General features: G+C 37.2%; 1 protein-coding gene and 1 pseudogene across 1 annotated transcript in view; one reads left to right on the top strand and one right to left on the bottom strand.

Annotated features, from left to right (window-relative positions):
- INO80 (INO80 complex ATPase subunit) overlaps positions 1–26,561 on the bottom strand; it is a 129,783-nt gene that overhangs the window by 95,224 nt on the left and 7,998 nt on the right. The window contains exons 2-5 of the mRNA XM_072808387.1: positions 6,850–7,035; positions 6,446–6,615; positions 6,286–6,353; positions 4,359–4,523 (exon numbers count right to left, since the gene is read on the bottom strand). Coding sequence (XP_072664488.1) covers positions 4,359–4,523; positions 6,286–6,353; positions 6,446–6,615; positions 6,850–6,992 — 546 coding nt within the window. The 5' untranslated portion in view covers positions 6,993–7,035. The remainder of the gene's footprint in view (positions 1–4,358; positions 4,524–6,285; positions 6,354–6,445; positions 6,616–6,849; positions 7,036–26,561) is intronic.
- LOC140623375 (U4 spliceosomal RNA) lies at positions 11,779–11,853 on the top strand (annotated as a pseudogene).

The raw sequence follows: 26,561 nt of genomic DNA on the forward strand, positions 1-26,561 counted from the left end.
AAAGGCTGATCTGTGTTCTAAGATGGCCTTTCAAATCATCTTTATTACAAAAAGTTAAGCCAGAGAAAAACCATAGTTCCTAAATATGGTATTCATCCCACAAAAAGACCAATAAAGATTTAGTACCTCAAAGTGAATTATTTCCTTACTTCAAAACAAAATGGGTTCATCAGCTATGTACATGGCAAGTTGCTGAAAATAACTTAAGAAAGGAAAACGCTTCAATTCCCACCAGAATACTTGCTTGATCCTGACACATATTTTAGAGATAAAACTAACTGCAGAAAGGGCTTTACATGGAACTCATCAACAAGAAATAAACCATATTTCTATTATGAATAGGTCCTCAGATTTACTAATGTTTTGATACCTGTTATTCTGGCTTTTGGTCTTCTATCTGGTTAGAGAGTCACTAGTCATCCCAATTCCCCTTTAAAGTCTTTTCACTTGAAAAGATGACAACAATATTAAGGATAATGCCTACACTGCCAGAATTCTAACATACAAATAACTTATTTTTTTTTCTGAGAGATCCTTTCAAACACTGCATTTAAATTGACCCCCAAAAGCTCACATTAATTCTGTCTCACTTATTACTAATGGAAAAATATGAATATAAAATTAAACAGTCCACTGTTGAATCTCTTTCCTAGATTGTAGATAGTCCAAGAACTGAAACTAGGACAGAAGAATGACACAGAGAACTATCACAAGATCCCCTGTCAATGGTCAAATTAAATGAGTATTCATCGAGCTATACAATTAAAATCTATGAACTTTCCTATACATATGTTTTATTTCAATTTTTAAAAGACCAAGTATTGCAATCTCTACCAAAATATCAACAGCATTTTTCACAGAACTAGAAGAAACAACACAAAGCTGGAAGTATCACAATTCCAGATTTCAAGATATACTACAAAGATGCAGTGTCAAAACAGAACAGTACCAACAGAGAAACAGACACAATGATCAATGGAACAGAACAGAGAAACCAGAAATGAGAGGCACCTGGCTGGCTCAGTTGGTAGAACATGTGACTCTTGATTTCAGTGTCATGAGTTCAAGCCCCTGTTGGGGATGAAGCTTACTTAAAAAAATTTTTTTTCAACAATACAGAACAGAGAACTCAGAAATAAACCCATGCTTATACAGCCAATTAATCTATGTCAAAGGAGCCAAGAATATACAATCGGGAAAAGATAGTCTCTTCAATAAATGGTGCTGGCAAAACTGGACAGCCACATGAACAAGAATGAAACTGGACCATTCTATCACCACAAACAAAAAAAGAACTCAAAATGGGTTAAAAAACTTAAATTTGAGACTTAAAACCATAAAAATCTTAGTAGAGAACAGAGATAGTAATTTCTCTGATGTCAGTCATAGCAACATTAAAGCAAAAATAAACTACTGGACTATTTCAAAATAAAAAACTTTTGCTAAGTGAAGGAAAAGCATCAACAAAACAAAAAGGCAACCTACTGAATGGGAGAAGATATTTGCAAACTATATATTCAATAAGGGGTTAACATCCAAAATATGCAAAAAACTTGTACAATTTAACACCAAAAAAACAATGTGACTTAAAGCGTGATTAGGGCAGTCCCGGTGGCTCAGCGGTTTAGCACCGCCTTCAGCCCAGGGCATGATCCTGAAGACCCAGGGTCGAGTCCACGTCGGGCTCCCTGCATGGAGCCTGCATCTCCCTCTGCCTGTGTCTCTGCCTCTCTCTGTGTGTCTCTCATGAATAAATGAATAAAATCTTAAAAAAAAAAATTAGCAGAGGACCTGAATACATATTTTCCCAAAAAAGACATACAGGTGGCCAACAGACATGGAAAGATACTGAGTATCTTTTGGGGTCCAAGTAGGTGAGTATCACTAACCATCAGAAAATGCGAATCAACTACAATGAGGTTATCACCTCACACCTGTAAGAATGGCTAGTATAAAAATCACAAGAAATAACAGGTGTTGGTGAGGATGTGGAGAAAATCCTCATGCACTGTTGGTGGGAATGCAAACTGGTGCAGCTACTCTGGAAAACGATATGGAGATTCCTCAAAAAATTAAAAGTGGAAATATTTATGATCCAACAGTTCCACTACTGGGTATTTACCCAAAGAAAATAAAAACGCTAATTCAAAGAGAAATGTACACTCTTCTGTTTACTGCAGCATCATTTACAATAGTCAAGATAGAGAAGCAACATAAGTGTCCAAAGACTGGTGAATGGATAAAAATGTGGTATACACACACACACGTATGCATATATATGAGTCCTGCCATTTGTGACAATATGGATGCTCAGTGAAGTAAGTCAGACTGAAAAAGACAAATACCACATGATTTTACTCATATATGGAATCTAAAAAATAAACAAAAAGCAGCATCAGATCTAAAGAGAGAACAAACTGATGGTTGTCAGAGGGGAGGGTAATGGGGATTGGGTAAAATAGGAAAGGGAGTGGAAAACATAGGCTTCCAGTTATAGAATGAGTAAATCATGGGAATAAAAGGACCAGCAAAGGGAATACAGTCAGTGATATTATAATAGTGTTGTATGGTGACAGATGGTAGCTGTACCTGTGAGCATAACATAATGTATAGAGATGTTAAATCACTTATGTTATACAAATGAAACTAATACTTTATGTCAACTATACTAAAAAAGCAAAACAAAACAAAACAAAAAAAAACAAACCCAAATATTTAAAGCACCAAATGCCTAGCACTGTACTTTAAGAAGTAACTGAGTCAAAATAGTCAGTTAACTATTTATTACTTCTGTGGTTTTATAACCTTCATATATCTCCCCCCCGCCCAAGTGAGTGAGTGAGCATGGGCCAGGGGTAGAAGGAAAGACAGGTACAGAATCTTAAGCAGGCTCCATGTCCAGTACAGAGCCTGACCCAGGGATAAATCTCACAACCCTAAGATCAAGACCTGAGCTGAAGTCACAAGTTGGATGCTTAATGGACTAAGCCAGCCAGGCGCCCCAACTTTCAGCATGTTATTCAAAGCTTTCTGAATTAATTGTGGATGTTAACCAATTGCTAAAAAGTTTTTAGGTCTTCAAATATGCTGTTTTTCATTATGTACAAAGCACCACACTTCCGACAAAACTCAGAAAGTTCTGTTGACAGTATTCAAATAGTTGTCACTTAAAACTATCATCAATCGAATGTTAGTATGTAAAAAAAAACGGAGTTTTTTCAAGATAGGGACACTTCCAAAGAGCAAATGCATTCAAAAGGAACTCCTAGGGCGCTGGGTTGCTCAGTCAGTTAAGCATCTGCCTTCAACTCAGGTCATGATCCCAGGATCCTGGGATGGAGTCCCACATGGGGCTTCCCACTCAGCAGGGAGTCTGCCTCTCCCCTCCCCCTTCTGCTCCTGTGCGCATGCTCTTTCCCTCATGAGAGACAGAAAAAGACAGAGACATAGGCAGAGGGAGACGCAGGCTCCCTGGAGGGAGCCTGATGCAGGACTTGATCCCAGGACCCCAAGATCACGACCTGAGCCAAAGGCAGACTCTCAACCACTGAGCCACCCAGGTGCCCCAACAAATAAAATCTTATATAAAAAAAAAAAAAAACGAACCCTTAGAATTTAAAATGGTGCAGCTACTTTGGAAAACAGTCTGGCAGTTCCTCAAAAAGGTCAGTACAGAGCTATCATATGACCCAGTGATTCCTCTTCTAGGCAAAACACAAGAGAAATAAAAACAAATGTCCATACTGAAAACCTGTACACAATCTTCATGGCAGCATTAGTCATAATAGCCAAAAGTGGAAACAATCCAATTAATTCATTAAGTGATACACAGATAAATAAAATGCAGTATGTCCACACAATGGCATATTATATGGCAATAAAAATGAATAAAGTACAGATACATGCTACAATATGAATGAATCGTGAAAACATGCTAAGTGAGAAGATGTACACTAAGGACTACATGTTGTTCCATTTGCATGAAATGTCTAGAACAGGCATACTTTCAGTGCTAAGTGGTTTCCAGGGGTTGAGGGAAATGGAGAAAATGAAAGAAAAAAGCTAAGGAGAGTGGTATTTCTTTTTGGAGAAATCATTCTGGAATTATATAGTGATGATAGTTACCCATCTCTATGATATACTAAAAACCACTAAATTGTACACTTTAAAAAGCTAAATTTTTAAAAAAAAAGCTAAATATTTTTGATATGTGAAATATATTTCAACAAAGCTTGTATGTAGAACCACTACCACCATCACCTAAATATAAAGGTAAAATGACAAGTCTTCAATGAATGTTAACAATAGGCTAAATACCCAGCATGAAAGCCTGAGATTTTCCTGAAACATTCTCTTACCTCCTTATCTTTACTATACTTGTTCTGGTGAAGTTTCTTGTATTTGTGCAGCCGCAACATGTTATGAAGTTCTTCTCTGCTGAGGTGGAGTTCTTCCTCCTCTTCTTCTTCATTATCCTCACTCTGAGAATCTGCCTCACTGGACTCATCACTTAGCAGAATGCTCTGCAAACCGAAGGAAATGGGAATGGAACCTGTTGCTGTGGAGCCAATTCCTTCTATAACCCAAGCATCTTTCCCAGAACAAGGACAAAAACAGCTGGAAGACAGAACACAGTCACTCCAGTCTCCCAATTCAAGAAAAGAAAAGGACACCAACTGACCTTAGTGGGCATGAACTTAAGAGAATTAACATAATGGAAATGCTATAAAGAGCAATGATGCTAGATTTCACCAAGTACTTACAACTACACATAGGATATATTAACTGTCAAATACCAAGGCAAAAAAACTAAACAATAAAAAAAAAACCTTTAGGGTATAAAGGAATATAGAAAGCAAGCTGTGATGACTAATAAAGGAGAAATAACCCAAAAAATTATTGATTTTGTTATCATCTGGATAATGAAATATTATTTAGCCATAAAAAAGGAATGGAGTACTGCTATGCGCCACAACATGAATGAACTTTCAAAATTTGGTAAATGGAAGAAGCCAGGCACAAAACACCAGATATTATATGATTCTATTTAAATGAAATGTCCAGAATAAGCAAATCCATAGGGAAAGAAAACAGTCAGTGGCTGCCAGGGGCTATGGGAAATGACTGCTAATAATCATAGAAATTCTTTTTGGAGTGATGAAAATGTTCTGGAATTAGTGGTGATAGCTGCATAAAACTACATACATTTTAAAAGGGTAGATTTTATGGCATGTGAATTTTATCTCCATTTTTAAGAATGTGATGGCTAAACAAAGATTTCTGCATTACCAATAGCTTAAACCCTCACTGGTAAGAAGCAAACAAGCCTTCTACACATGAGCTTTTAAAAGGACCTCACAATTATAATGAAAAAATACTTTTAAATTACTTTGAGCTCTTCACAATAAAAGAAGGCAATAGAGAAATAATTAGTTTCAACAGAAGAAATGCTACCCTTAACTCAGCTGGACCAATGACAGTAATCTTTTAAGAGTGTAAATAAGAGTCTTCCATTTCCTTGCTGACAAACACTCACAGAAAATATAGAAACACTCTGTTCCTCCCTATAAACACTCACAGAAACTTACCAGAGTAAAATACAAATTCTTTAACATGGTGTACAAGGCCCTACACAATCAGGCTCTCTAACCTCATCTTCTATCATCCCCTCTTTCATTGTGCTCCAGCTACACTAGTCTTCTCCAAACATTCTGAGTTGCTTCCTTTCTCAGGAATTTTGCAGTTATGTTCCTTCTGATTGAAATGGTCCTACTTAAACATTTACATGGTTTTAATCATTCAGAAATCAGCTGAAATGTCACCTCTTTAATGAAGTCATTTTTATTTCTTTCTTTGTTTACAGACCTACTCACTGCCTCCTCCCATTTGAATGTGAGCTCTACAGAGCAGGAACCCTGTCTGTCTACAACAGTATCTGGCAGGTAGAATATACTCAATCAACATTCACTGAATGAATGAACTACTCAGGAACTAATGAAAAGAACACTAATAATCCTGATTACAATGTGAGCCAGTGAGGACAAGGATCTTACCTATTTTTTTACTCCTTTACACAGTGCTTTATACTCAAAAATGTTTGCTAAAATGAACTCCATTGAGGCCTCTAGATTTTTCTCAATAATCACTTCAAAAAATCACACCCACAATAGAAGATTCATGTCTAGAAAAATCTCTGCTAATGTGTCAGGATGCGTCAATAACTTCCTCTCCTATTTGTAACTTTAATGGGTTATATGAATTATAAACATTTGCCTTAACTCTTACCTTTAGCCACTTTCTGCTTTTCTTCAACTTAGAGAAGTTATATAAATTCCCTTTGTCAGATTTTGATTCTGTGTAAAGAAACATAAAGAACAACAAAAATGAAAGGACGACTGCCCCAAGAGAACTGATGGTCCAAAGAGGGATCTCACACCACACTGACCTGACTGTAGAACTCCATTCAGCGAGTATGTGTTTAACATTCCAGAATTGCCTGCTCCAGAAGTTTCACCAAGCAATGAATTTGGAGGTTCTTCCTTAACTTGTATTAAGGGATCCCCAGACTGGGGCAATAAAGGATTACTGTCATCCAGTCCATCTTCACTCTCATCACTATAAATTGAAGAATGATAAATCTATAATCACAACTGACCCAGTAAAACACTATAATTTATGGTCAGCAGACAGAAGAAACTAATCCTTTAAATAAGTTGTGTTCTATTTGAAAGAAGGAAGAAAGAAATATCAAACATACCAAAAAATCATAAAATACTTTAACCCTAAAACCAGAGATAATTGGAATCAGAAAGTGGTCAAACGTTATATTAGAAATACATAATCACATACCTAGAAATATTCCTATTGAAGATGGCTGATGTTTGTCGCAAAAAATGGTCCAACCGGAGGGCCCTCTCCAAGTACTGAAGATAGAGGGGCTTTGCCAGCTCAGTGCAGCCGCCATCGTCCCCGGCACCCAACTCCGAGGCCATAGAACAAATCTGTCTTCATGCACAAGGGTCTCCGACTTCTCGGCTGCAGAATGGAGATTAAACAATGAAAGACAAATTATTATTTATTCTCCCTTTATTTTACCTGCCTATCAATGTGAAGAGAAATCAGACCTTCTAGAACACAAGATTAAAAGAGCAGTCTGTAGAAAGATCTTAATAAAGTTCTCATTAGGCACTGTTTCCTAATGCAAAAGCAGAAGTTAAAAGAATGAGAATATCAAAATATAGAAATATTGTCTTATTTGTGTCACAAAAATTCATATTCTACTTTTTTGAAATAGAACCTTAAAATTTAGAGCCACTTACCTTTTGTCCTACTATTAACAATTACCCACAATTATCTAAATCTACACCACAAACTTGTATACTTCATAGAGGAACACTTGTTCTCAGTATCATCTTCTAAACAGCTACTTCCTTTTTCATTTTGTATTTACATTTATATATGTGTGTGAAGTATTTCGTTTACAAGGGAAGAGAGATATTGTCAGAGTATTTTACACACTCGTAAACATTCTTTAAAATATGAGATATAGAGGGACTCCTGGGTGACTCAGCTGTGAAGTGCATCTGCCATCGGATCAGGGTGTGATCCCGCAATCCCGGGATTGAGTCCCACACTGGGCTCCCTGCATCGAGCCTGCTTTTCTCCCTCTGCCTGTGTCTCTGCCTCTCTCTCTCTCTCTCTCTCTGTGTGTGTGTCTACCATGAATAAATAAATAAAAATCTTTAAAAGAAAAAAAAGTCTGCCTTCGGCTCAGGTCATGATCTCAGGATAATGGGACTGAGCTCCCTGGTCAGTGAAGGGTCCGTTTTTCCCTCTGCCTCTGTCCTGCAACCTGCTTTTGGCTTGCTCTCTCAAATACATAAATAAAATCTCAAAAAAAAAAAAAAAAATGGAGCAAAGAGAGTAGAAGAAAGAGTGAGAAACAAAGGTGTAGAGCTTGAGCATTTTCTTTGCTACTTTATGGTATTAAAGGAAACCATAACACTTTTGAGTTGTCCTCTCTTTTTATTATAGTTTTTAAAAGTTTTCTATATAATATAATCTTTCTTCTTAAAGGACATGTTAAAAATTCTCCTCCATCTGACTACAGATCAAACATAATCTCCAAAAAAGCCCCAGCAGGCTTCCTCTTCTTCTTCAGAAACTAACAAGCTAATTCTTAAATTTATATGGAAATGCAAAGAAACCAAAATAGCCAAATAATTTTGAAAAACAAGAGGGTTTGGGGCACCTGGGTGGCTCAGGTCATAATCCTTGGGTTCTGGGATTGAGCCCTGCAATGGGCTCCCTGCTCAGTGGGAACCCTGCTTCTCCCTCCTCTCTCCTCTGCCCCCTACTCATGTGTGCTCTCTCTCAAATAAATAAAATCTTAAAAAAAAATAAGTTGAATAACTTACACATCCTGATTTTATATTATTTTATAAAGCCACAGTAATAAGATCAGTGTGATAGTGGCATAAGGATAACCACACAGACCAAAAAACAGACGGGAGACTCCAGAAATACACCCTTACGGGGGCACCTGGCTGGCTCAGATGGTAGAGTATTCAACTCTTGATCTCAGGGTCTTGAATTCAAGTCCCACAATGGGCACAGAGCTTACTTGAAAACAAGAGGAAACAAGAATAGTTGGGTTTAAAACAAAAAACAAAAAAACTGGGATGCCTGGATGGCTCAATTGGTTAAGCGTCTGACTCTTGATTTCGGCTCAGGTCATGATCTCAAGTTATCAGATCAAGCCCCACGTGAGATTCTGTGTTCAGTACAGAGTCTGCTTGAGGTTCTTTCCTCCTTCCCTTCAAACACTTCCCTCCCCCACTTGCATGCTCTTACTCTCTTTGAAATAAATAAATCTTTAAAAACAAACAAAAAACTCTTACACTTTAGGGTCAATTTTCAATGTAAAAATTTAGACTGGAATTATTGAAGAGGATACTGGGATAATTTTTAGATTTTTTAAAAAATATTTTATTTATTTGTTCATGAGAGACACAGAGACAGAGAGAGAGGCAGAGATACTGGCAGAGGGAGAAGCAGGCTCCATGCAGGGAGCCCGACATGGGACTCGATCCCAGGACCACAACCTGGGCCAAAGGCAGGCACCAAACCACTGAGCCACCCAGGGATCCCCTAATTTTTAGATTAAATAGGCAATACATTAATTTGTATATAGTGGTACATGTCAGAAAAGAACCGCTTTAGGGGGCACCTGGGTAGCTCAGTTGGTTAAGTGGCTGACTCCTGATTTTGGCTCAGGTCATGATCTCTAGTCTGGGATCCAGACACCATGTCAGGCTCCCCACTTAGTGGGGAGTCCACTTAAAGATTCTCTCTCCCTCTGTCCCTCTCCCTGCTTGCGATCTCTCTCTAAAATATATAAGCTAAAAAAACAAAACAAAAACCAAACCTTTCAGATGCTGGGTTGAATCTACTTTATGTCCACTCAAACAGAATCTCACAGGGAGAATTTAAAAACTGTAAGACGGGTGGCAAGACTTAAAGCTCATAAAGCTAAGATTTTTTTGACTGCTCGGATTGCAAAAATCTTCACTATCCTATTTAAACTTTGTATTCAAGTGAATTATATGAAGAAGTATTACTAGGTTTCAATCAGAGGGGGGAAAATGGACTTGTATCTACAATACATAAAGAACACTTATGACCCAATTAGAAGACAACTCAACTGAAAAATGAGCAAAAGACTCTGAACAGACATTTCATCAAAGAAATACAAATGGCTAATAGGCACATGAAGATGCTCAATATAAAAAAATGCAAATTAAAATGACAGTGAAATACCACTTTACACTCACCAGAATGGCTATAATAAAAGATTATAACAATTGTTGGGGAGGATGTGGAAAAACTACAACCCCAGACATTTTAACCAGCTGGTTAAAATGTAAACTACTATAACCACTACAGAAAACACTTTGGTACTTTCTTAAGATTTAAATATAAAGGGATCCCTGGGTGGCGCAGCGGTTTGGCGCCTGCCTTTGGCCCAGGGCGCGATCCTGGAGACCCGGGATCGAATCCCACGTCAGGCTCCCGGTGCATGGAGCCTGCTTCTCCCTCTGCCTGTGTCTCTGCCTCTCTCTCTCTCACTGTGTGCCTATCATAAATAAATAAAAAATTAAAAAAAAAAAAAAAAAAAGATTTAAATATAAAGTTACCATATGACCTAGCACTTCCCTCCTAGTTACTCAAAGAAAAACATACGCCCACCCAAACCCTTTAATGTGAACACAGTAACACTATTTGTAACAATCAAAAAGCAAAACAATCCAAATGTTTATCAACTGGTGAGAATGGATAAACAAAATGTATATCCACACAACAGAATATTATTAGCAATTAAAAGGAATAAACAGTTTTTACATGCAACAACATGAATGGACCTCACAAACATATGATAAGGGGAAAAAAAAAAGATAAAAAAATAAAAAAAAAAAAAGGCCAGACGACATCTTGTATGAATCCATTTAGATGAAAAGGAAATCTATAGTCAGGAAGTAGATTAGAGGTTGGCTGGGTGTACAAAGGGGGACTGATTATAAATGGAAATGAGACATCTTTCTTATGGATGTTGGAAATGTCCTAAATGCATACTGTATTGATGGTTGTACAATTCTGTAAGTTTGTTAAAAAATCACTGTACATATAAATTAGGTAAATTTCATGAATATAAAATAGTTTTTAGGGGATCCCTGGGTGGCGCAGCGGTTTAGCGCCTGCCTTTGGCCCAGGGCGCGATCCTGGAGACCCGGGATCGAATCCCACATCGGGCTCCCGGTGCATGGAGCCTGCTTCTCCCTCTGCCTGTGTCTCTGCCTCTCTCTCTCTCTGTGTGGCTATCATAAATAAATAAAAATTTAAAAAATAAAATAAAATAAAATAAAATAAAATAGTTTTTATTAACACAGCTAAAGAGAAAAGAATGTTAAAAGATTTTTTTAAAAGATTTCAATAGTTTCTACTTTTCAGTGTGAGACCTAATATGTACCCATTCCAAAAGATTTCAAAAAAACAGTTTTAAAAATACAGCAAAATTCTCTAAGAGAAAACATTTAATTCATCCAGATATACATACATATAAATTAAAGCATATAAAATCCTGTACAGCTCCCTCCTAATGTTTCATTAAAAAATAACTGATCTCATGCACTTATTTCGGTTGATAATGAAAATGGTCCTAATTAAGGAGGTATGAAGATAGGACTACAAAGTAATACTCGGTGATTCAAAAAGAACTATTTTCAGAAATAATTCCTAAGTAACTGTATATGAACACTAAGTCAAACCAATTTGTCTAGGAAAGGTCACAGTTACATCTATGGTCTCACAATGCTTAATATATGTCCCCATGTGACTCCCAGTATGCATCAATCCTATAGTCTGATTCTCCCAGAATCACTTTGTAGCATATCACCACACATAGCTGAAATGGCAAGCATGATGTACTCCCTTATTTCCACAAGGCTAAAGAGAGGAGGCAGGTACTTCAAGTATGAAGTTTCTGACATCTCCACATGTAGTCTTATGATGATATCTGAAGAGTAAAGGAATATTTTTTAAAGTGTTCAATTACCATCTCTTTTATTGTGGTGAACTATACATAACATAAAATTCACCATTTTAATCATTAAGTGTACATACAGTTCAGTGGCATTAGGTACATTCACAAAGTCATGCCAATCATCCATTACCGCACCCTCAATCATTTTATTTAACCATGTTTAAGACTAGCAGCCTCTCAGCTTTGCGTAGTGGCAGTATCTTAGCTAATGAGGTTTAATCTGAGGTGCGATTATTGCTAATTGAAGACTAGTGGTCTCTCTATTCAACCCATTTGCCTTGGCCAATCTGGTGAAGCTGCTTCTCTTAGGTGCCTGGATGGCTCAGAGAGACTCTTGATCTCAGGGTTGTAAGTTCAAGCCCCATGTTGGGTGAACAGATTACTTAAAACTAGTATCTTTAGGAATGCCTGGGTGGCTCAGCAGTTGAGTGTCTGCCTTTGGCTCAGGGTGTGATCCCGGGGTCCAGGATGGAGTCCTGCATTGGACTCCCTGCGAGGAGCCTGCTTTTCCCTCTACCTATGTCTCTGACTCTCTCATGAATAAATAAAATCTTAAAAAAAAAAAAAAGCTCTTTGTCTAATAACGTATACTTTCATCTCTTAGGCTTGTCTTTCTTTCTCTCACTCTTCACAAGGAAACGACAGGGCCATGCTAACCTCACCCACCAGCTGTTATCCAACTTCAACACAGCACATGACATTTCCCAAGAATCCATTTACCCACCTTGTATCAATTATTTCTAAACTCTCTGCAAAAAAATAAGTAAAATAAACTCGCTACAAAGATTATTTCAAACATTTTCCCTCTTCCTCAAAATTCTGAACTCATTCCCCCTCATCTTGGAAGAGCCTGAGGAGCAAATCTCTTCATTCTTTTTTATTACACTATAGTTCTTTCTTTTCTTCTCTTATTCATGATATTTGAGCCACAAATACAAGTAGACTTTATCAGTCTACATTTGTAACTCTTTAGTCAACGTTATTCTATATATTGGTGCAAAGACAGGACTACTTCATTATGTTATCCACTGTGGGTTATGCCCATGCATTCACATTTTAAAATACATAAAATACATGTGTTATTATGATGCTTATATTTTCTTCCCAAAATATTACAGCTGGGGCATCATACTGCTTTAAAATTTTTTAAGTATATAAACTGTTTATCAAAATGCATGAACAGAAATCAAAATTGTTGACTGACACTTGCTTTCTGGACACTCTCCATGTCTTTGACAACTTCTTGGACTATTCCTTCTTTACTTCCTTAATGGAAACGTCTTTATTCTAAATGTGGAGTCAACTAAAGTTCTTTTATCCATCCTTATCCCTTAGTAAACCTCATCTACTACGGAGACTTGAATTAATACTGCTGTACGGCTGACTTTCTGGCCTCCATTTAACAAAATACACAATCTACATTTCTAGATGCTTATTGGATATTCCACCCTTGATATACACCACTGACCCCTTCAAACTCAAAACTTCCCAACTGCCCCTATACCATCTAGTTCATCTGTCTTTCTTATTTATAGAAGAGTTAGTTATTCAGACTCAAATCTATGAATCAGTTTTTACATTCCTCTCTACTCTTTATCCAATCTGTCTCAATGTGTAGCTAATTCTTCTTTAGGGATGATGTCTGGAATCTGTCCTCTTTTATTACTAACGTTTTTATTAGGTTCTTATCATCTCACACCTAGACTACTACCTTCCTAATTTGGCTTCCACCTCTAGGTTCTTCTCACTTTAATCCATCCTTGCAACTACTGTCAGATCAGTATTCCCAAAATATCACTCTGATTATGCCGTTATCCCTCAAGAGCTTTCCAATTTGCTTCCAAATTCAATAAAGTCTAAATTCCTCGACCTGAAATTCAAAGACTTTTATCATCTGGCTCCAAGTTACCTTTCCAATTTAATCTTTTACTATATCCCTACACTCCAGATAAATTAAGAATACCCTGAAGATGTTTCAACTTCCTGTCAGATTCATGTTAATCATCAAATGAAGAGCTCTTTAAAATTTATCTGACCACAAGGTCATGCTGCCATTTTGAAGGATGGAAGGACTATAAACATATGTTGTCAGAGCAATTCACCATTGACTAGCTTGGTTCATACTCTGAATTCTGGCTCTTTAAACCCAGTTATCCTCCAACTGGACTTTGATCCTACTTCAGTGGCCCTGACTACAGTTTGATATTCATAGTAAATTGTCTGTTTCTGACTCACACTTACAATGTATTTCCCTGTGTCCATGTGTGATCCCAGACTGACTGCTTTACGCTCTCTAGTTACTGCTATGTCTTTATGGAAGATGTCTTGCCCTTGTCCTGTGAAAAATGTTTCTGTAAGAAGTCTTACCAAGTTGAACCAAAATCCTTCCAAGACAAAATCAAACACCCCATTCCAACAATACTTTTTAATTATTCCTAGCTAAGACTCTTCTCTACTATTCTAGTTATTTTTAAAAAAGATTTTATTTATTCATTCATGAGAGACACACGGGGGGGGGGGGGGGGGGGGGCAGCCAGAGACACAGGCAGAGGAAGAAGCAGGCTCCATGCAGGGAGCCCAACAGGGGACTCGATCCTGGGTCTCCAGGATCATGCCCTGGGCTGAAGGCAGCGCTAAACTGCTAAGCCACCCAGACTGCCCTCTGAATGGTTATTTATAGAAAGCCTGGCACTTATATGATCCTACAGTCTACTTACTATACACATGCATGTCTTATCTCCCTTACTAAACTATACAGTACTTGAGCAAAAAAGTCCCTATCTCATGAATCTATTTGGTTCTGATATTTGCAAATAACCACATTATTCTGCTTTTTTATGTACCATGTCAAAGATGAAGGCTACAAAACTCTATTCTACAGAAAGACAATCTATAGTTCATGACCATAGGCCTCTACTTCCATCCTGGACACATGATTTGAGGATGAAAGTTTAAATAAAAGAAATGAAAAGATACAAAACTTCGGTAGTAGAAAGTTAAACAGAATGAGTTCAATCATTCATTATCCATACTTACTGAACAGTGTGTGAATGCATGTACTAAAAATCTTTCAGGCAATTCTACATAAAAACTGTCTCTCAGGGGCAGCCCGGGTGGCTCAGCGGTTTAGCGCTGCTTTCGGCCCAGGGCCTGATCCTGGAGACCCGGGAATCGAGTCCCGCATCAGGTTCCCTGCATGGGGCCTGCTTCTCCCTCTGACTCTCTCTCTCTCTCTCTCTCTGTGTCTCTCATGGATAAATAAATAAAATCTTAAAAAAACAAAACAAAACTGGGCAGCCCCGGTGGCACAGCGGTTTAGTGCCGCCTGCAGCCTCGGGTGTGATCCTCAAGACCCAGGATCGAGTCCCACATCAGGCTTCCTGCATGGAGCCTGCTTCTCCCTCTGCCTGTATCTCTGCCTCTCTCTTCGCTCTCTCTGAAGGAATAAATAAATAAATCTTTAAAAAAAATAAAAAATAAAAAAATAAAAAACTGTCTCTCAGACAAGCTTTAGATAAATACTGGGAGGTGAGGGGAGATCAAGGTGTTACTTCTAGACAAGAATCTTTTTTTTTTTTTTGTCATTTTATTATTTATTTATTTTTTTAATTTATTTTTTATTGGTGTTCAATTTACCAACATATAGAATAACCCCCAGTGCCCTTCACCCATTCACTCCCACCCCCCGCCCTCCTCCCCTTCTACCACCCCTAGTTCGTTTCCCAGAGTTAGCAGTCTTTACGTTCTGTCTCCCTTTCTGATATTTCCTACACATTTCTTCTCCCTTCCCTTATATTCCCTTTCACTATTATTTATATTCCCCACATGAATGAGAACATATAATGTTTGTCCTTCTCCGACTGACTTACTTCACTCAGCTAGACAAGAATCTGAAGGACACCTGCCCTACCTGCTAATTCTTACCTAAGGATAGGATTTTCATCTTCTTCCAAATGAAAAGCCTAACAAAATAACTATTTGGAGAGAAAATCACCCTATTTCTGGGTAGCTTAATCTAACAGTTTTTAGTTTGGTTAAAAAAAAATTTTTTTATTTTTAAATAGAGAAGGGTTGACTTTGAATCTTTCTCACTACCAGTAATAGTAAAAACATGATATATAATGACCACCTCATAAAGTACTACAATTACAATGATGGCCATTAACAAGTATTTCTCCTAAGACCTACACATTTAAACATTCCACACTTAACTCTATTTTCACTTGTTTTCTCTTTATTGACACTGCCCAAAATTGGTTTCATACCAATCACTTATAGAAGCATTTCCCAAAGTTTACCTCTCTGAATACTAGATCAAGATATTAACAAATGTCCATTAATATTAAAAATTGTTAAGGCCATTAGGTTAGGCCTAAAATGTTTTAGTCTCCAATGTGCTGATGTACTCAGTGTTTCTCCAAGAGGAATTCCAAGCTTATTTGATCATTTTTTGGTAAAATACCTATCCAAATAGCTCAGAGAAGACCAGATAGGTTATCAATGATTCAGTCAAATATCTAAAAATATATCTCCCTTTAAGAAGTAATTCTTCAATTTACCAAGACTAATATAGAAAAGGCCAAATAAAAGTATAGCTCTTACAAAATGAACTACATAGCTTTAAAGCATTTGCAGGACTATAGTAGGTAATGGGCTCTAGCTTATAGAAAAGGACAAATATAAAAAAAAAAAAAAAAAAAAAAGGAAAAGGACAAATATTAAGAGAACAAATTAATTGAATTTCCTACCTCTGCTCCCCTGTAACTCAGACATTCTGTAGCCCAAACCTGTTATGACTGAGCTTGATCTACTGAATCAGATCAATAGGTTACACTGATAATTTGTAGGACTAGACTACAAATAGCAAGACCAGGCCAAATAAATAAACTCGATAATATTTTAATAGATGGAAATAAGACCAAAAAGAAGTGATATGTAATTTTCACATGAACACTAGAGTGGTATTTCATTCACTCAGCCACTCAACTGCTGAACTCTAAGCACAGTGTAGACAAAGTTATTTCCTTCAGAGAATTCAGTTTCTCCCTCTGACCCTCCCCAGGCTCGTGCTCGCTCTCAAATAAATTTAAAAAATCTAAAAAACTTTTAAGGTTTCCAACTTCCGAAAGAAAGGAGAGGAGAGGAGAGGAGAGGAGAGGAGGGGAGGGGAGGGGAGGAGAGGAGAGGAAGGGAGGGAAGGGAGGGAGGGAGGGAGGGAGGGGAACAAACGCACCCCTTTGCCAAATGACTCCACTGGTGAACTTCATCAGACATTTAAAGTAGAATTAAAATTGGGGTGCCTGGATGGCTCATTTGGTTAAGCGTGTACCCTCGACTCAGGTCATGATCTCAGAGTCCTGGATAGAGCACCACCTCTGGCTCCCTGCTCAGCAGGGAGTCTGCTTATCCCTCTCCCTCTGCCCTTCACCCCCACTTGTTTTCTCTCTCTAATAAATAAAAATCTTTAAAAAATAAATAAAGTAGAATTAATACCAATCCTTCACCAACTCTTCCTAATCACGGAAGAGGAAAAATAACAATTGCCACATCATTCTATGTGGCCAGCATTACCCTGATTCCAAAGACATCACAAGAAAAGTACAGGCTAATATCCCTACAGAAACAAAAATCCTCAATAAAATATTAACAACTAAATCTAGCAACATATAAAAAAGATTATACACCATTAACAAGTAGAATTCATTCTAGGAATGCAAGGTTTGTAGAACATCTTCAAATCAATGTATTATATATACCACATTAATAGAACAAAGGATGAAAGTCACTTGAGCATCTCAATTAACAGAAAAATGATTTGACAGAATCCAACACCATTTCAAAATAAAAGCACTCAACAAACTGCAAGTAGAAGGGAACTCCCTCAATCTGATAAAGGGCACCTACAAAACACCCACAAACTCATTCTAATGGTGAAAGACAGAATGTTATCCCCCTTAAAATCAGGAATAAGACAAGGCTGTCTACGTTTATAACTCATATTCAAAACTGTACTTGAAGTTCTAGCCAGAGCAATTAGGAAAGCAAAGCAAAGCAAATTAAAATAAATACCATCCAGATTGGAAAGAAGTAAAATTTTTACTTATAGATTCTTACACAGAAATAGATAATCCTAAAGAATGCACTAAAAAATTATTTTAACTAACAAACAAGCTCAGTAATCTTGCAGGGTATAAAACCAATATACCAAAATCAATAATATTTCTATATACTAGCAATGAACAATCTGAAAATAGAATGAAGAAAATAATTTCATTGACAATAGGATCAAAAAGAACAAAATACTAAAAAAAAATTGGTTTTTTTTTTAAAGGTTTTATTTATTTATTTATTCATGAGAGACACAGAGAGGCAGAGACACAGGCAGAGGGAGAAGCAGGCTCCTTTCAGGGAGCCTGATGTGGGACTCGATCCTGGGTCTCCGGGATTAGGCCCTGGGCCGAAGGCAGCGCTAAACCGCTGAGCCACCAGGGCTGCCCCCCAAAAAAATTTTTAATAAAATACTTTGGAATAAATTTAACCAAATAACTGCAAGACATATATACAGTGAAAATAAGACATTATTCAAATAAATTAAAGAACTACATAAATGAGAAGAGATTCCATGGTTCTTGGATCAAATGATTTAATATTCTGAAGATGGTAATGGTATATAGATTAAATATAACATCTATCAAAGTCCAAGCTGGTTTTGCAGAAAGAAAAGCTGATCCTAAAATTCATATGGAAGTGCAAGGGACCTAGGATAGCCAAAACAATCTTGACTATGAAGAACAAAGCTGGAGGACCCACACTCCCTATTTTAAAACTTACTATATAGCTGCAGTATATAAGATGTGTGCTAAGATATATGGCTAGATATATAGACCAATGGAACAGAATGGAGTCTCCAAAAAATAAACCCTTACCTTCAGTCAAGTGATTACCAACAAGGGTATCAAGATAATTCAATGGGAAAAGAACAGCCTTTTCAACATACGGTACTGTGACAACTAGATAGTTACATGCAAAAAAATGAAGTTGGATCTCTTCTTTACACAAAATTTAACCATAAAGAGATCACAGATGTAAATTTAAGAGCTAAAACTATAAAACTCTTAGAGGAAAACAGATAAATCTTCATATCTTGAATGAGGTAATGGTTTCTTAGCTATACCAAGAGCAAAAAGAACAAAAGGTAAAATAGATAAACTGGACTTCATTAAAATTAACTTTAGTGCTATAAACAAAGCTATTAAGAAACTGAAAACCAACAATTGGGAGAAAAGATTTCCAAATCATATAACTAATAAGGGAATGATATCCCAAATGTATTTTTTTAAAAACTCTTAAAACTCAATAATTAAATGGCCAAAGAATGTGAACAAACATTTCTCCTTATATTGGAGATATACCAATAGCTAATTAGCACATGAAAAGAAGTTTAAACATCATTAGCCATAAGGAAATGTAAATCAAACACACAATGATATAATGCTTAGCACCTACTGGTCCAATTACAAGAAAGATAGTAAGAGATGACAAAGACGTGGAGAAACTGCAACCCTCATATACTGGTGGAAATGTAAATTTTCCATTTTGGAAAAGTTTGGCAGTTCCTCAAAAGGTTACACATAAAGTTACCATATGTAACTTGTAGGAATACCCAAGACAAATGGAAACATAAGTCCACAAAAAAACTTAGATATAAATCTTTATAGCAACATTCACAATAGCCAAAATGTGGAAACAACCTAAATGTCCATCAAGTGATGAATGGATTAAATGTGATATAGTCCCATAACAGAATACTTGTTGGCACCTGAAAGGGAAGGATATACTGACTGATGCTACAACATGGATGAACCCTGAAAACATTATGCTAGGTAAATAAGCTCTTCAATAAAGGCCTCACATCATATAATACTATTTATAAGAAATAACCAGAAAACGCAACTCCACAGAAACAGGCCAATGGCTGCATGGGGGAAGAGGGTGTGGATTGTGGCACTGTGCAGTGGCAAGATAGGAAGTGACTGCTAATGGGTAGGGGTTCCTTTTTGGGCTGATGGAAATGTTTTAAACTTAGACTGTGGTAGGGGTTGTAACTCTGGAAATATATTAAAGCCAATGAATATACTAAAACCATATATATACTTTAAATGGGTGAATTTTACAGACTGGGAATTTTATCTCAATAAACATGTTAAAAATGTGTTATTTCTGTACAGGACAAAACAATAAAGATAAAAGGTAAACGATAAATTGTGAAAAATGTTCGCAACACTTTACCAATTTAAATGTCATACCGAGGATTCTTATAAAATTCCTGCAGTAGTATAAAATCCCTAAGAACAGGGATCCCTGGGTGGCGCAGCGGTTTGGCGCCTGCCTTTGGCCCAGGGCGCGATCCTGGAGACCCGGGATCGAATCCCACATCGGGCTCCCGGTGCATGGAGCCTGCTTCTCCCTCTGCCTGTGTCTCTGCGCCTCTCTCTCTCTCTGTGACTATCATAAATAAATAAAAATTTAAAAAAAAAATTTTTTTAATCCCTAAGAACATAAAACCCAACCATTAATTTTCTGTTTAAAGAGATTGTTACTATTATCCCATTTACAGATAAGGAATCGTGTTACTTACACACTTTAAGTAACTTACTCAAGGTTGTACAATTTAACAGGGAATGTGGATTTGAATCCAGATAATCTGACTCCCAAGCCCTCATTTAACCAATGTAATGGTTAAAACCATTACATTGTAAGACTAGATAATGTCTGAAAAGTTACATCCCAAGCAACTTAAGGTGTTTATTTCTGGGAACTGGATTAAGAGGGACCTCTACTTTCTACTTTTTAATTTCAATATTTTTCAAAATTCTTACTACATACTGCATGTAATTTTTTCAAATGAAAAATTATGAATTGAGATATTACTTACATTTTGAAATGAACAAATACTAAATAGTTTGATGAGTTTTGACATACGCATACACATGTCTAATCTATCTCCCTATCAAGATATGTAAGAATAGCTCATTACCCCAGAAAGTTCTCTCAGGCTTGTGCTTCTTTCCAATTACTCTTACCAGAGGCAATCATTGTTCTGATTTCTACCACCACAGATTAATTAATTTCTAGTATAGAAATTTAGAGAAAGGGAATCATATTGCATACACTTTGGTGTCTGCATTCTTTTTGTAAGGCATGTTTTTGAGATTTACCCATGTTACTGCATGTATCAAGAATTCACTCCTTTTTGTTGCTGAATCAGATTCCGCTATGAATATAACCATAGTTTATTTATTCATCTTTTCATGGACATTTAGGTCCACTCTGGATAAATTCCTGGGAATGGAACTGCCATGCCAACAGGTAGATATATGTTTTTTTTTTTTTGGGGGGGGGGGGCGGTTAGGGAGGGAGTAGACGTATGTTTAACCTTATAATGAACCACCAATTTTCCAAAATGGTCCCACTATTTTACGTTTCCACCAACAATGAACAGGAGTTCTAGCTGCTTCTCATCTTTGCCAACATTTGGTATTATAATTGTATTATCACTGCTATTCTAATTTCTAGATCCCTGATGACTGATGGGTACCTTTTCACATGCTTATTGGCCATTTATATAACTTCCTTTCTGACATATCAAAGTGTTTTTGACTACATTTGAAAAAACTAGTCTTTTTACAATTGAATTATATAGGAGTCCTTTATATATTATAGATATAATTCCTTTGTCAGACATACGTATTACTAAGTTTTCACGGATTGAAATATTCATTATTAAGATGTCAATTCTCTCCCATATATCCTCTCTTATCTATAGATTTCCAATCCAATCCCAGGAAGGTTTTTGAAGAAACTGACACACTCAGCCTAAAATTTATATGGAAAAGCAACAGTCCAAACAAGTTTGAAAAAGATAAGCAGGGAAGTCTGGGTGGCTCAGTGGTTGGGTGACAGCCTTTCTGCTAAGGGCATGATCCTGGAATCCCGGGATTGAGTCCTACATTGGGCTCCCTGCATGGAGCCTGCTTCTCCTTCTGCCTATGTCTCTGCCCGTCTCTCTCTGTGCCTCTCGTGAATAAATAAATAAAATCTTTAAAAAAAAGAAAGAAAGAAAGAAAGAAAGAAAGAAAGAAAGAAAGAAAGAAAGAAAGAAAGAAAGAAAGACAGACGCAAAATTCGCGGAGTTCACACTATCTGACTACAAGACTTGCTATAGGGGATCTCTGGGTGGCTAAGCAGTTTAGCACCCACCTTTGGCCCAGGCCATGATCCTGGAGTCCCGGGATCGAGTCCCGCATTGGGCTCCCTGTATGGAGCCTGCTTCTCCCTCTGCCTGTGTCTCTGCCTCTGTGTGTTGTGTGTCTCTCATGAATAAATAAATCTTAAAAAAAAAAAAAAAAAAAAAAAGGACTTGCTGTAAGTTACAGTAATCAAGATGGTATACTGCATTGGTCGAAGGACAAATCAATGGTACAGAACAGAGTCCAAAGAAAGATCCGCACTTACATGGTCACACTTTTTTTTTTTTTTGCTTTTTTAAAGATTTTATTTATTTATTCATGAGAGACACAGAGAAAGAGAGGCAGAGACACAGGCAGAGGGAGAAGCAGGCTCCCTGCACAGAGCCTGATGCAGGGCTCCATCCCAGGACCCCAGGATTACAACCTGGGAAAAAGACAGATGCTTAACCACTGAGCCACCCATGTGCCCTGGTCACACTGATTCTTGAGAAACAATCCAACAGGGAAAGAAGTTTTTCCTTCGTGATCCTGGAGACCCACATCAGGGTACCTGCATGGAACTTGCTTCTCCCTCTGCCTGTGTCTCTGCCTCTCTCTCATGAATAAATAAATATTTAAAAAATAAAAATAAAAAAATAAAAGCTTGCATAACATATGCTGTGCTTAACTAGTATCCCTTACTGATAAACAAGAATGTCTTCCCTAATATTTTCTCTTAATTACATCTATATCATTGTGATTGTTCTTAACTCTAGGTCTTTTGAACATTATCTTATATGCTGTTTGGTAAATAAGGAATCATATGGAACACCAGAAGTAGCTTGAAGTCTTAGTACCAGAATACTTTCTTTTGGTCATAGTGTGGATGCCTATACTATGGCATAAAGTCTATGAAAACTGATTTTCTTTAATTTCCTTTAGAAAATCACAAATAATTAAAATTGACTAAATTAGAAAATTTCAAAAAATATAGGGGGAAAATAACTCAAATACCAAAAGAGAAAAAATAATTCCGCACAGTATAAATACTGATAAGAGGGGTACCTGGGTAGCACAGTTGATTGAGCCTCTGCTTTTGGCTCAGGTCATGATCCTGGGGTTCTGGGAGAGGGCCCCATGCTGGACTCTCTGCTAGGCAGAGAGCCTACTTCTCCCTCTGCCACTCTCCCTGATTGTGCTCACACACACTCTCTCTCAAGTAAATAAGTAAAAATCTTTAAAATATATACTGATAAGAAATTTAGTGAAATTCTCAAACTGTTTTTTCTCTAACCATTAAAATTTGTATGAATCCATTAAGTTGAAATAAAGGTTACAAGTGACTATTTTGCCAAACTGAAACTATTAAATATCTTTCAGCAATTCTGCAAAAAATAATTGGGAAAAAAAGTTTTTCACGAATATTTTGAGAAAGAGTAACAGTAATTAGGTTTCATAGGATATTCATTTCCCACTCACCATATTACACAATTTAACAAAAAATAAGTTCAATGGCTTAAGAAACATTCCTGCATTCACTAAAATGTTTTAGTGAAATGTTTCAGTTAATCTTAACCATTAAAAAAGCTTTCACAGCGAGCCTCTGTTAAAAGTAAAAACTCTAGTATGGCAAGATAGGAGGAGAGGACAAGGAATCTACAATGAATAAGAGCACACTAGTGTAAAGAGCTTTTCTGTCCTAGGTGCTTTCATAATACCAGCCCTTTTAATCACCACAATTACTCAAACCTTATTCTCAGTTAAGCTAAATAATTTGCCCAAGCTAGAATCAGAACTCAGATCTACTACTGTGACACCAAATCCCCAATTCTTCACCACCAGACTGCTATAACAAAAACAAAGAAGCCTCATGACTTGGGCATACCTCCTAGTTGGTTTGCCTAAAACCCATAAGTTTGCTGTCCTAAGCATAATCACAAATAGTCTGTTGCCCTTCATTTTCAAAAGTATCCACATTTGAACAATAATTTTTGGTCACCCTAAGGCATGGCAAAGAAGATGTAAATAAATCACAAAGCACTCTTTAAAATTATTTATTTATTTATTTAAGAGAGAAAGAGAGGAGTGACACACAAGCAGGGGGAGGGGTAGAGAGAGGGGCAGGCTCCCTGCTGAGCAGGGAGCCCAACTCTGGGCTTTATTCCAGGACCCTGAGATCATGACCTGAGCCAAAGGCAGACACTTAACCAACCAAGCCATCCAAGCACCCCCAATGCACTCTTTAAATAAAACCCCAGTTGAACCAAAACTTTTCTTTCAGACTATCAAATATTCATTAAAAGGCTACTATATACCAGACACTGATTGAGGAAAAGACCTTGTCCTCAAATAACAAAGACCAACAGAGCCCTCTACAAGTAGGCCAGAAACAATTTGCTCAAAGGAATCACTACAAGAGCATGGGCACAGGGCAGCCCCGGTGGCCCAGTGGTTTGGCGCCGCCTTCAACTTGGGGTGTGATCCTGGAGACCGGGGATTGAGTCCCACGTCGGGCTCCCTGCATGGAGCCTGCTTCTCCCTCTGCCTGTGTCTCTGCCTCTCTCTCTGTGTCTGTCATGAATAAATAAATATAATCTTAAAAAAAAAAAAAAAAAAGCGCATGGGCACAGTCTAGCAATTTAACAAGCCCAGAGTTTACCCAAAACAGTTTCAGAAATAATAACACCTGCATTTTAATTGCTCCCAGCTAAAAAAAGGATGGCCCTTTCATAAATTCCTAAAATGGCAAAGAAAATATTTTGGCCTACCTTAAAGGCATATGGAGGAAGAAAAAGATGCTATCCGCATTTTCCCTTCCCTATTGTTATTAATGACATTACACTACTATATGAAAAAGAAGTATGTTAACAAAGATTTTTTAAAAAATCAATTACAATGCATTTGCTTTCTTCTAGGAAAGTATCAACTTCCTAAAAGAGTATCTTCACCAAGACAGGGAACAAAAACATCTTACTGAAATAATAAAATAAGTATCTTTACTAGCATAACTGCCTCTATGGAGTTCTGCAGTATACACTATAGACAGAACCTTAGGTTGAATAAGTTTAAACCCTATTTATTAAGCATTTAGGGTTTATATATTACTAAACCAAAAAATCCAAAAGGGAGGAACAGTTTCCTGAGGTATTTACTGGACCTTTCCACATGGTAACTTAAAAAAATTTTATGATTTTTTTTAAGATTCTATTTATTTATTCATGAGGGAGAAAGGCAGAGGATACAGGCAGAGAGAAGCAGACTCCATAGAGGGAGCCTGATGCGGGACTCACTCCCAGGACTCCAAGATCATGCCCTGAGCCGAAGGCAGATGCTCAACCGGTCAGCCACCAAGGTATCCAAGTTATGCTATTTTAGAGGTTATATTTTCATACGGTTATATTTCCATAAGTCTTGTAGTAAAAAGCACTCACTTAATAACAATTCATCAAATTAAAAACTTGAAAACATAGCTGAAGATCTCTTACCGAAGAGCCAGTTATTGCAACAAATTTCACAGCTAGATTCATGAAAACACTTACCTTTTCCAGAGAATGATACAGCTCAGAAAAAGATGTTCTCATATAAGAGAGAAATTAAAGGACTGAACTCAAAAGCCCAGAAAACTTGAGCAACTCATTTCATTCCTCAGCAAAGGGAAGATAGCTTTAGCCTGCTTAATGGTTACTTGTGAAAAAGAGAGATGCCTCACCAAGTGCTGGGAAATTTTAGCTATCAATCAGTTCAATAGTTAATCCTCTATTAGTCACTTAGATGTGTAATGATTTTATTAACATTAAATACATTTACTCATTCTCTTCATTATACAGTCAATTAGAACAAGGCAGATATTGTGTACATCAAACTAGGTGCTCAATAAACACTTGTTAAATTGAAGTTATACTTTTTCCTCTATTTAAGAAGTCTGGTGAGGTGGGGAGGGAGATTCCATTACAAGCGATTCCAATTTTTTGATCTTGTATCAAATACAACAGATTAACATTCTATTGAGAGCTATGTGCCAAACATTTCATATGCATATGTATTTTATATATGCATTAACTCATTTAATCCTTTTTTAAACATTTGTATTTATTTATTCATGAGAAACACAGATACAGGCAGAAGGAGAAGCAGGCTCCCTGCAAGGGAGCCTGATGCAGGACTAGATCTCAGGATCCCAGGTTCCCAGCCTGAGCTGAAGGCAGTAGCTCAACCACTGAGACACATCCAGGTATCCCGCACTTAAGACCTAGGCACTGGGGATCCCTGGGTGGCTCAGCAGTTTGGCACCTGCCTTTGGCCCAGGGTGCGATCCTGGAGTCCCGGGATTGAGTCTTGCGTCGGGGGCTCCCGGCATGGAGCCTGCTTCTCCCTCTGCCTCTCTCTCTCTCTCTCTCATAAATAAATAAATAATAAATAAATTAAAAAAAAAAAAAAAAGACCTAGGCACTATTATAACCTCCACTTTACAGAAAGTGAACACAGCCAGAAGTATCAAAGCCAGGTCTGAAATCCAAGAAGTCTGACTCCAAAGTCCCACATACTTCAACTTCAATACTGTCTGAACAACCTCAAGCAAACCAGAGGCTCCTAGGGCATAAAACTACACTAAGGCAGTATTTCAAACAGTATATTCATTCACTCAATCATTATTTAGAGCATTATAGACTCAAAAATATTGATTTTATATTACAGGTTATAATCCAATGCTGCTTAGTTTATTTTGCTGCTCA

This window comes from Canis lupus, chromosome 32 (genome assembly GCF_048164855.1).
Source record: "Canis lupus baileyi chromosome 32, mCanLup2.hap1, whole genome shotgun sequence".
NCBI lineage: Eukaryota > Metazoa > Chordata > Mammalia > Carnivora > Canidae > Canis > Canis lupus.